General features: G+C 47.5%; 1 protein-coding gene across 1 annotated transcript in view; it reads left to right on the top strand.

Annotated features, from left to right (window-relative positions):
- The window catches only part of znf318 (zinc finger protein 318), a 13,833-nt gene extending 5,063 nt beyond the window's left edge, over positions 1-8,770 (top strand). The window contains exons 5-11 of the mRNA XM_008298318.1: positions 252-362; positions 728-827; positions 1,521-1,819; positions 3,549-3,734; positions 3,844-3,937; positions 4,440-4,558; positions 5,217-8,770. Coding sequence (XP_008296540.1) covers positions 252-362; positions 728-827; positions 1,521-1,819; positions 3,549-3,734; positions 3,844-3,937; positions 4,440-4,558; positions 5,217-7,868 — 3,561 coding nt within the window. The 3' untranslated portion in view covers positions 7,869-8,770. The remainder of the gene's footprint in view (positions 1-251; positions 363-727; positions 828-1,520; positions 1,820-3,548; positions 3,735-3,843; positions 3,938-4,439; positions 4,559-5,216) is intronic.
- The last annotated feature ends 1,383 nt before the right edge of the window (positions 8,771-10,153 follow it).

Raw genomic sequence — 10,153 nt, 5'->3', positions numbered from 1 at the left:
TGAGCCTGCCCCCCCACCCCACCGCTGATGACTTCCACCCCGCAGCACCCTACAAGCAGAGCTACAGCACGACGGCGCCGGAGCTGGGCGCCACAGGTCAGCCATCTTTAAAGGATGTTCACACAAAGAGAGGAGGTTAGATCAGACAGGAAGCTGCCACATGTAGTCAGTTCAGCAGAGAGCCGCGAAGCTTCACGTCATGTTAACTCAGTGTGCAGCTGTTCAGTGTCGGGTCTGGATTAAACCATCAGCTTTATGTTTTTGCAGGTTTGGGGAAGAGTTCGGCTCAGGACGGAGAGAAGGGAAGCTGTAAATCCAGCAGAGTTTCTGAGGAGCAGAACAACGAGAGCCAGAAACAAAAGGTTCAAGAAATCTGTCCGTCATTTAGTGGATGAATCAATCGCCTGATTGGGCTCTGAAATGTCAGAACATGGTGAAAAATAGCTCATTCTGGGTTTGGATCTGGTAATTCTGATGGCTTGATCTTTATCTGGTAATTCTTACTCTGACCAGCGTCCAATGTGGCAGATGTTGTCTTCGTTTAAAGATCTTCAGTTTACTGTCAGAGAAGGAAAGAAACCAGAAAATAATGACGTTAACTGACTGTTTTTAGGAAAGATCTCCGTACAAAGAGATCTCTGTTTGACATGAAGCACTCCAGTCATGGGTTCTTTATTCAGTAATCTACCAGAGCAGACTCTGAATGTTAGCTTGTGGTTCTGTACAGGTTCTGGAGGAGAGGGAGAAGCTGAGGCAGGAGAGAGAGATCCGGATGAAGAAGAAGGAGTATCTGATGAAGGAGCTGGAGAGACTCCGGAAGCAGCAGGGTGGGTTCAACCATCATGTGTTCATCCACTGGGACAGATCTGTGCTCAGAACCGCCTGAACCGGCTCAGTACACCTGACGGAACCTCAGCCTGCTTCTGTTGTCGCATCAACCAAACCCAAATCAGTCAGCGCCATGGTGATTTCAAAGATCAAATGGGCCGATCAATGCGTTTTTAAACTGATGGAGTCTGAGCCCGAACAGTAGCTGACATGGCGTTATGCTTTATCAATCAATAATCAATTAAATAATACCACAAACTGAGCACAGTGGACATTAATACACATGGGACATGATGTCAGTAAACGTACTGTAGACCAGCTGCAGTACCTGGTTGTTCCAACAGGTGGAGCCTCTTACTGTTTAATACTGTAGAGACCAGAGGAGGCGTCTACAGACTACAGCTCATGGTGGCAGCAGAGAGCATTGTGGGAGTTTAGCAGCAACGGGACCATGACAGAGACTCTGAGGAGGTTCAGGACCTCCAAGCAGAGCTCAGGAGTTAAAGACCAACTGGGCCTGATGAGGACAGAGTTCCTTCATCACAGTAACACGACTGAACGATAACAGAACAAACGTCCACTGTGTTCATGTCCTGCTACTTATTGTTTGAATGATAACACCGTTGCTCAGTCAGCGCTGGCCGCTGAGCGTGGAGGTAACCGTGTTGTTGGTTTCCGTCCCTGTCCACCAGGTGAGCTGCTGAGGAAGAAGCGCCGGGAGAAGGACGGCCACAAAGACCCTCTGTTGCAGGAGATCAGTCACCTGCAGGAGGAGGTCATGGCTCAGATCTCCAACCTGCGCAAGGAGCACGAGGCTGCCGAGAAGAAACGCAATGAGATCGACAAGGTGGCGCTCATCCTCGGTGTGAGCCCGTCGGACCGGCCCCGCAGGACCAGCAAACCGCCCGAGGTCCAGGAGGACCAGCCAAAGGTTAAACGAGAGGCAGAGAGAAGCCCTGAGTGCCGACAGGCCAGCAGCTCCACGATGAAGGTACAAACACCTGCAGAGCAGGTAACACGGGGAGCCGGGCTGTCAGAGAGCATAGCTAGGGCTCAGCGGTGGCACCGAGCCACCCACAGCTTAGATTGGTTTATGAAAAGACGGGCCGACTGAGCCGGTTTCACTCAGAGGGCTCGGCTCTCAAAGCTGAATACTGACCAACAGCCAGGTTACTTTACATGACAGTGTCTTCTGTCCAAACACTTGGTGGGGATGAAGTGAACTTTATGTTCCTGTAGTTTAGTTTTCTTTGCATGTTTAGTTTTTTATGTTGTTTAGTCAAACGGGTCAAAGCTCGCTGTTCGCCCGACCGCTGAATGTCAATGTAGAGGTGTGATGTTTCCTGTGATGCAGTCGGTCTTCTCCATGGTGGAGAGCCACTCAGAAACAGACCAAATGTCTCAGCAGGAGAAGTCTTGATTCTTCTGGATGAAACATTTCCATTGAGTGACTCAAAGTGGAACCAGACGAGCTCTGTGCATCAGGACCCTCGTTGATTCTGATTTAAAGAGTCTGTAAACATGGATAAATATTCTACCAGTTAAAGTGTGACATGGACAGGACCTCCTCCTGTCGGTCTGACCACTCTAACAGTTCAGCTTTTGGTTCAGGTACGTCCTGATCGAGGTTTCTCTGCTCCTGATCCAATCCCAGTCAGTTACTATGAGCTATGATGCCATTTTCATGTGCTTTAGATAGCTGTAGTACCGAGGTGTTGTTCCTACTGTTTGCTACCATAAGGTATAGCTAGTGAAGGAGCACCGTGACAGAGGCTAGAGTAGGACAGTGATCCTACGCCCCAGTACAAACATCTGAAGTCTTTCCTCGTGGGTTTATTTTTATGTAAACAAGAGGTAAACAAACCAACTACTTGTTAAACTACCATGCTCTGGTCCGACTGTGGGCCAGTTGTTGCAGGTTTGAACAGATCAGTCACGTTCCTGAGATCGGAATCAGGACGTCCCTAGTTTTAGTCTCGCAGCTTCTGTGATTGTGACAGAAAGCAAAGCAGGACCTTTACGAAGCTGTGTTCAAGCTGAGAGAGTCCCTCTCTACACCAGTGTGGTTAACACGTTCACAGGTAAACAACAGGTAGAGGCTGAAAGGTAAGAAGGCACCGCCATGATTCAGTGAATCAACCTAAATTATTTATCTTCAGAAATGCAGAACACTGAACACACATTTTATGACTTCAATAAACCTTTTATTTACATATTCTTGGTTTGTAACGCCCTCATGATGTCATGAAAGTGTAAAAGGAGTTGGAAGAGACTCAGTGAGAAAAAAGCAGCAGTTCTTTGGAAAACTTGTAATTTTACAGGTTTGTAGCTTCTCAGTTGCTAATATTCTGAGAGCTTCGTTCATATGATAAAAACCTCAGTTTGACTCCTGAGATTCTGGTTTACTGACTGGGACATCCGCCCAGCAGGGGGCACTGCAGGGAGGGCTGAAAGTCACTGTGGGGAACTTATGTTCGAATCGCGCTCGGACATGAGTGTGTTAAGGTGACTCGAGGATATACGGTTAAACTTGAAATCGAATTGGATATTACTGTCTGTCTAAAAAGCAGCGTGTGGACGCGTCTTGGATGCTGGAACCGAGTGCAGGTGAGAAACTTTGTGAACTTCCCATTTTGTGGAGCTAAAACACTCGTGTGAGTGAGTCCTGACCGTGTTGACTCCTGCCGCCGTGTTGACCCCTCCATCTTTGTTTTCTTCAGCAGACCTCGGTGGCTCCGTTGCCATCAGGAACGACTCTGGACAAGCCGTCGGTCGCCGCCTTGGCTCCGCCTCCCGAGCCATTTGAATACTATGACGCTGGAAACCACTGGTGCAAAAACTGTAACGTCACCTCTGGTTCCATGTTTGATTTTTTCACGCACTTGCACAGCAAAACACATCGAAAGGTTCGTTGATGCTTTTCTGTCCTCCGACGTCCATCTGTACCATTACAGACATCTGATACCTGGACCGGCCTCCTGGTATTTGTTCCATTACATTTGCTTTTCTTTGCAGACCCTGGACCCCTACGAGCGACCCTGGGCTTCTACTCCAAACAAAATATCCAAGAGCGTGCCGTCAGAAGAGAAGCAGACCAAACCAGCCAAAGGTACTTTGACTGCACCTCCAGACCGTCCAATCATAACGTGTTGCAGTGATGTCGTCTCTGAGCCGCTGAACGTTGTCAGCCGTCTTTTGCTTCCAGGTGGATTTCTGCTGCAGTTTCTCAGTGTCTTAATGAAAACAGTGCTATGAAGTGAAGAGCTGCAGAGGAGACTCCTGTCATATGTTTTCTTGTCTCGTCCTCCACTGACAGTGAATGTAACGTACTGCTGCAACACCTGGAGAAGTGCTTTAACTGCTCAGTGCAGGTGTGTTAGTACACCTGGTTCATTCCTGCTGAGCAGCTACAACACTTGTCCGCTCTGAAATACGACTTCTGAGCTCCTCATCATCTTTTTGTTAACATAAGATCAGCAGACATTTCCTCTCTAACCGTCTCCTGTCCTGACAGGTTCTGGAAACGGAGCCGTCGCTCAGGTAAACATGATTGGCAGTTTCTTTTGTTACCACATAAAGTTCTAAAGTGTCTCCTGTGTGTTTTGCTGCAGGTTCGGAGTTCCTGCTGCCAGTCAGAGGATTCTTCTGCCTGCTGTGTAGGGAGTTTTATGGAGACGCCATCTGTGCAGAAGAGCACGTCACAACACATGCTCACAACGAGAAGTACAAGGTATGAACAGAAGTCCGTACGGTCTGATGTTATCAGCCCATTGAATGACCCGTCATCAGTTCACATCAGAACAACAAGGCCTTCCTCCACCTTCTGGTAGCTCAGACAACACTACTGTCCTTTCTGATCACTGACGCAGAAACAAATCTGATAATGTTGGCAACGACAGATTCATACTGACGGAGTAGCTGCCTGAGTAGCTCGGATTCCCAAACCTAAACAAGTGGTTTTGGTGCCTACATTTAACAGAGAACTTCTGGTGCCTCAACTTAGCTAAGCACCAGCAGAAAACAATGAGTTAAAGCAAAACACGAAACAGACGTCAAAAAATATGAAACTCTAATTCTGGTCAGAGACAAGGTTTGCCTTCATAAAACTCATTCCTCCTCCATCCCCTCCAGTCTTCAAATGTGCACTTTGTTTTTCTTTTTAAGTATTAAATTGTGGCTCCACCACCAAAAAATGAGGATGCTGAGCTGCCAGAAGGTGGAGCAGTTCCCTACCTGCTTGTACGTATGGAATGATGTGCGATGATGTTCAGTGGTACTGTCACGTTTAAATTGGGTGCATAGAAGCTGTTTTCCAAGAGATTGGCATCGTTTGTCAGGCAAAAGTGCATTTTCTTATCTTGTTTGTGTTTTGATGCTTCCTTTACAAGAAACAAATGTACGAGAACCCACTGTACGAGCAGAGGAGGAACCTGGACCGCCAGGCCGGGCTGGCTTTAGAGGCGAGCGGAAAGAAGCGCAAGCATGACGACGAGGAAAAAGGCGGCAAAGAGGAAAAGTCCAAATACAAAAAGGAAAAAAAGGACAAGGAGAAAAAGAAGGAGGAAGAGGACGGTGCTCAGACGGAGAAATCCAAAGCCAAAAAGGAAGAAGTGGAGGATAGACCGACGAAAGAGGACAAGAGCCTGGAAGAGGACAAGCCTTCTTACAGCAAGAAAGAGGAGGAAGAAAAGCATAGATACAGCAAGAAAGATGACAGATACCGCAACAGCAGAGAGGAGGATGAGAGGGCAAAATATAGCAGGAGGGACGAGGATGACGACTACAGGGGTTGCAAAGAAGAAGAATATCGGTACCGGTACCGCAGGTATAACGATGACCGTTATGACGACCGACCCAAATATGGACCAAGAGACGGTGAGGACAAAAGTAAATATGGTAAACATGTTGATGCCAGATATAAATATGACAGGGAGCAAGACGAAGGAAAGCCCAAGCCTGAGAGGGAGGGTTTTAGAAAGCCAGAGCTGGATAAACCAGCAGGGAAGCTGGAGGTCAGTAAGCCTGAACCCCCACCTAAACACTATGACCCCCCCAAAATCTTCTGTGGACCCAGTCCAGCCATGAGAGCAAAGCTCCGCAAGCAGAGTCTGGAAGCTGGAAAGCCAGCACCGGCGACTCCAACCACTTCATTTGCCAAGTTCACCTGGAAGAAGAAGGAGAACCTGCTGGCAAAGGAGGCGGCTAAAGTGGCTGCTGAGTTCATAAAGGAAGACGAAGCAGCTGCAAAAGAGCAGCCAGCATCAGTGGAAGATTCTTTTGCAAAGTCGATGGCTGTCGCTAAGGAGATCGCTCTGAAGATCGGAAGCCAGCAAAGCGTGCCTCCTTCTTGGGCATCTAACGGAGCAAACCGGGGACGGATCCGGCCAAATCTCCCCGCACCTGCTGCAGTTCTAAGGAAAACAATCATGACTGGTAAACCTGCACCTCTGAATACTTTTCTCTCCATTAGACCTCAGAACACGAGCTTCCCAGGCCCTCCTCCAAAAGAATGTCCCATCCCCCCTGACCCTCTGACCAAGGCCCTGAATGCTCAGAATGCTCTCTTAGAAAGTAATCCAGTATCACCAGTTGCTAAACCAGAGCCATTTGGTGTTGGACCTGCTACACCAGTTTCTAAACTAGCCATGCTTGAGTCAAAGCTTGCGCCTTCTGAGGCTAAACCTTCACCCCCGGTGTCCATGTCTGCACCATGTGGAGTTCAACCTGCTCCACCTGTTTTCAAACCTGCCGCACTCGAGTTCAACCCTGTGCAATCTGAGTCTAAATTTAAGCAGCCGGTGCCGAGTCTGGCACCAATTAAAGTCCACCCCGCTCCACCTGTTTTTAAACCTGCCACGGTTGAGTCGAAACCTGCACCATCTGAGGTTAAACCTGTGCCAGCCCAGACTACCATCCCACAACCTGCACTATCCAAGGATACGCCTGCACAACCGACCATGATAAAGATAGTGTCTGACGTTGCAGCTCCCGGCGTCCCAGAGAGCGAGCAGACCCGTACAGTTTTCGTCAAGCCTCCACCCTTCATGACCATGGGCGAAGGAGCTCAGAAGTCTGAAAAACTCAAGAGCAATCTGGCTGCAGCCAAAGCCCAGGAATTATTTGACATCTTTTATAACAGCATCGGTGATTCAGGCCCCTCCTCTTTCACTAAACCAATAAAAGACACCCGAGCTGACAGTAGCGCGGCTAAAAGTCCACTTCCAACCCCACAATCACCAAAAGCACAGCCAAAACCCCAATCCCATCCTCGACCTCAGCCCCTTAGTGACTCCCACCTTCCAGCTAAGGTCCATGCATCTCCACAACCAGGCTCTAAAAATTGCCCACTAAATCCACAACCCCAGGCAAATTCAGACATTCAGATTGCATCTGTTTGGTCCTTGCAGCCAACTGCCAATTCAGCACCTGAAGTGGCTCCACCCAAAACCCCTTCACAAACAGCACAGCCAGAACTGGCTTCACCAGCTCGGCCTGATGCTGAGAGTTTACCTCAGAACCGGTCCTTGACTCCATCATCACAATTACAAACTGCTCCATCGACCCAGTCAGCCAAGCAGGAACCAGCACCTCAAACTGAGTCTCAGTCTGAACCGGCTTCTCAAATCCAAACACAGTCTGGACCTCAGCCGGACCAGGACACCCAGCCAGAGACCCATTGTGGCACTGCTCCAGAACTCGAATCCAAACCAAGCCCCAAAACCAGAGGCAAGAAAACCCCCCTTGCTCCCCGCCCTGCCCGACAAACCCGATCCCAAACTAGGTACCAGACCCGGCAGCGGCAGCAGCAGCAGAGTCCGCCCGAGCCAGAACCTGAGCCGGTTTCAGGTGACTCGGATTCTGCAGCTTCAGACCCAAAGGCGTTAGACTCATCTGATCCAGGCTCTGGATCACACCTGGAGTCAGAAGCAGGAGCCCCGAGCGAGGAGGACCCCCAGATGATGGAGATCACCCCAGAGACGCTGGGCCTCCCCTCGGACATGACCTCCCTGGACTTTGAGTACGATTTTAACTTTGAGTAGGAGCTGAGCGGCCGGCGCAACCAGAGTCTGTTTCTGTTTTTTTCTTAAATTCACTCGTATGTTCAAAGACACATTTCATGAGTCGTTAACTGTTCAAAGGACCAGTTTGTTTAGTTGAGACCAGTCCTCCTGTTCTCCAGAGTCTGTCTTTAGATCTCTTTGATCTTTTTGGACTGAAACACGTGAAGGACCAGGACGCTGTAGTAAAATCATCAGCAGTTCCCAGAAGCTACCGAACATGGACGAGGCTTTTGTTTCAATCTGAAACCGTGCATTGAATAAAAACAGCCGGCAACTGATTAGTTAAAAAAAGGTTTTTAAGCAGGAAAGCCAGACGTCCCTGTAGAGAGTTCCTGCCTGTGTTGGACAAAAAACCGTCTTTGTGTGGAATTTAAACTGTCCTCAACATCTTTGTTGTTTCTTGATGTTACGTGTAAAATAAACACATTGGCTGCGTTTTGTTTTATCAGCGACATAATTAATTTGTCAGATCTTCTGGAGGGTTTCTGGGCATCATTTCCTGAAAGCTCTGCAGACTTTGAGCTCCAATGTTCAGAAGCTGTTAAAAGGGAAAAGTTGCTCCGGATGAACTCCAGCTTGTTTTGGAGAAAAGTTCCTGCAGTGGAGTGTTTCCTGTTTACGCTCTGGTTCCTCAAAAGGTTCTGAGTCTGCAGGAGAAGCTGAATAAAGGTTGAAAAGTTCTCCTGGTTTGGTCACGTAGCAGCTCCGGGTGTCGACCGATTAGTGGTTTGATTATCTTTTTCTGAAATCCAGCGTTTTTCCAATTAGAGTTCATTTTATTTTATATGGAGGGATGAATGTTGAAAAGTTCTTTATTTAACATGTCTTATGTTGGCGTTAAAGTCTGCAGAAATAAAGCTTTTCCTCTTTTTTTCACCTAAGTTTTTATTTTCTTTTTCACATTTCTAGATGAACACAGACAGGGACCAGCTCTCAGTGATGGGCTGCATTAGTTCATTTATAAGAAGAAGAAAACAGTCGTCATTTAAACGCTGGTGTCTTTGTTTTTAAATCTAGTCCATTCATTTGTCCCGTTTTCTATTAAAATCATCTTTTTTTTCTTTTTTTTCATCATGTATGTCCTGTATTGTATCAAGCCGTTGTTTATGTCTGGCTGGGTCTGAAGCAGGCCAGGTTCTTGTTCTGGCCTTGAGGAGCACGCTAACCAGATCCGGCCATCCTCCGTCAGTAGAACGTTTCCCAGATCCAGGGTGCAGCACTTCTTGGTGACTGTATGTCCACGAACCTCATTCGTCACAGAGTTCCTTTCATCCCACAACATCTGTGTGTGGTCTGCATTCAAGTGACCACGTGGCCTCCAGCACATTTGCTGTTTTAATAATTGTTTGCTTTTTAGATTTAATAAAAAACGTGTTACATTTTTCCGATTAAATTCTCTGCATCTGAGCGGACTTGTGGATGTCTGTTGAGTTTCCAGTGTTGCTCAGAGATCATGACGCCCAGCTCTCTTTCCCGCCTGTGTTTTATGTGTAGTGCTCTGTTCTGACATCCCATCCTGCTGAGGTACAGTCTGGATATGAGCCTTGGTATTTGTGATCATATCCTTTAACCATCCCTTGCATCTCTGGTTTCCTTTCTTCTGGTGTATCCCTCTCTACCTCTGCATTGTAATGTTCCCTCAGTAGAAGATCTCTAAACAGGTCTTGATTCTGAAGTGCAAATCTTTTCTTTAACCTTCTTAGTTCTCCATTTTCTGTGGAGTACAAAACGCAGTCGTTCTGTTTTTCTTTAACCGTTGACTCGTACGACCCGGTTTAAATCCACCACCCTGTGCTGTCCATTTTAACACTTCTTGTTCCTTTTTCAATTTAAGTTGTCTGTTAAGCGTGAACCATGCTTCGAGTGTAAATACTGTCATTGGATCAGTCACATTCCTGGTATGTGTCTCAAGAGCTTTCCATCTTGCTATGTGGTTGTCGTTGCACCAGTTAGCTAGTGCTGGACGCTGGGCTGCGTAGACGTGTATCTTAAAATCTGGGCGTGCCAGTCCACCTTGATGCTTTGGCAGTTGGAGTGCCGTGTATCTGACTCCCCAAATAAAGCTAGATATTAATTTACCCCACTCTGTAAACCGTTTTGGTGGAATTTCTATTGGCAGGGATTGAAATAAATGCAATAACGTTGGCAAAATGTTCATTTCACAGTATTTATCCTGCTGCTGAAATCCACCGGGCGTGTGGACCGTCTCCCTGTCCTGTCGCATACTTTGATTGACTTAGTTGTAGCTGTGATCTGACATGTTT

The sequence above is a fragment of the Stegastes partitus genome, unplaced genomic scaffold (assembly GCF_000690725.1).
Source record: "Stegastes partitus isolate 25-593 unplaced genomic scaffold, Stegastes_partitus-1.0.2 Scaffold1304, whole genome shotgun sequence".
Lineage (NCBI taxonomy): Eukaryota > Metazoa > Chordata > Actinopteri > Pomacentridae > Stegastes > Stegastes partitus.
The sequence above is the reverse complement of the archived record's forward strand: the minus strand, read 5'-3'. Positions and strand labels throughout refer to the sequence as shown.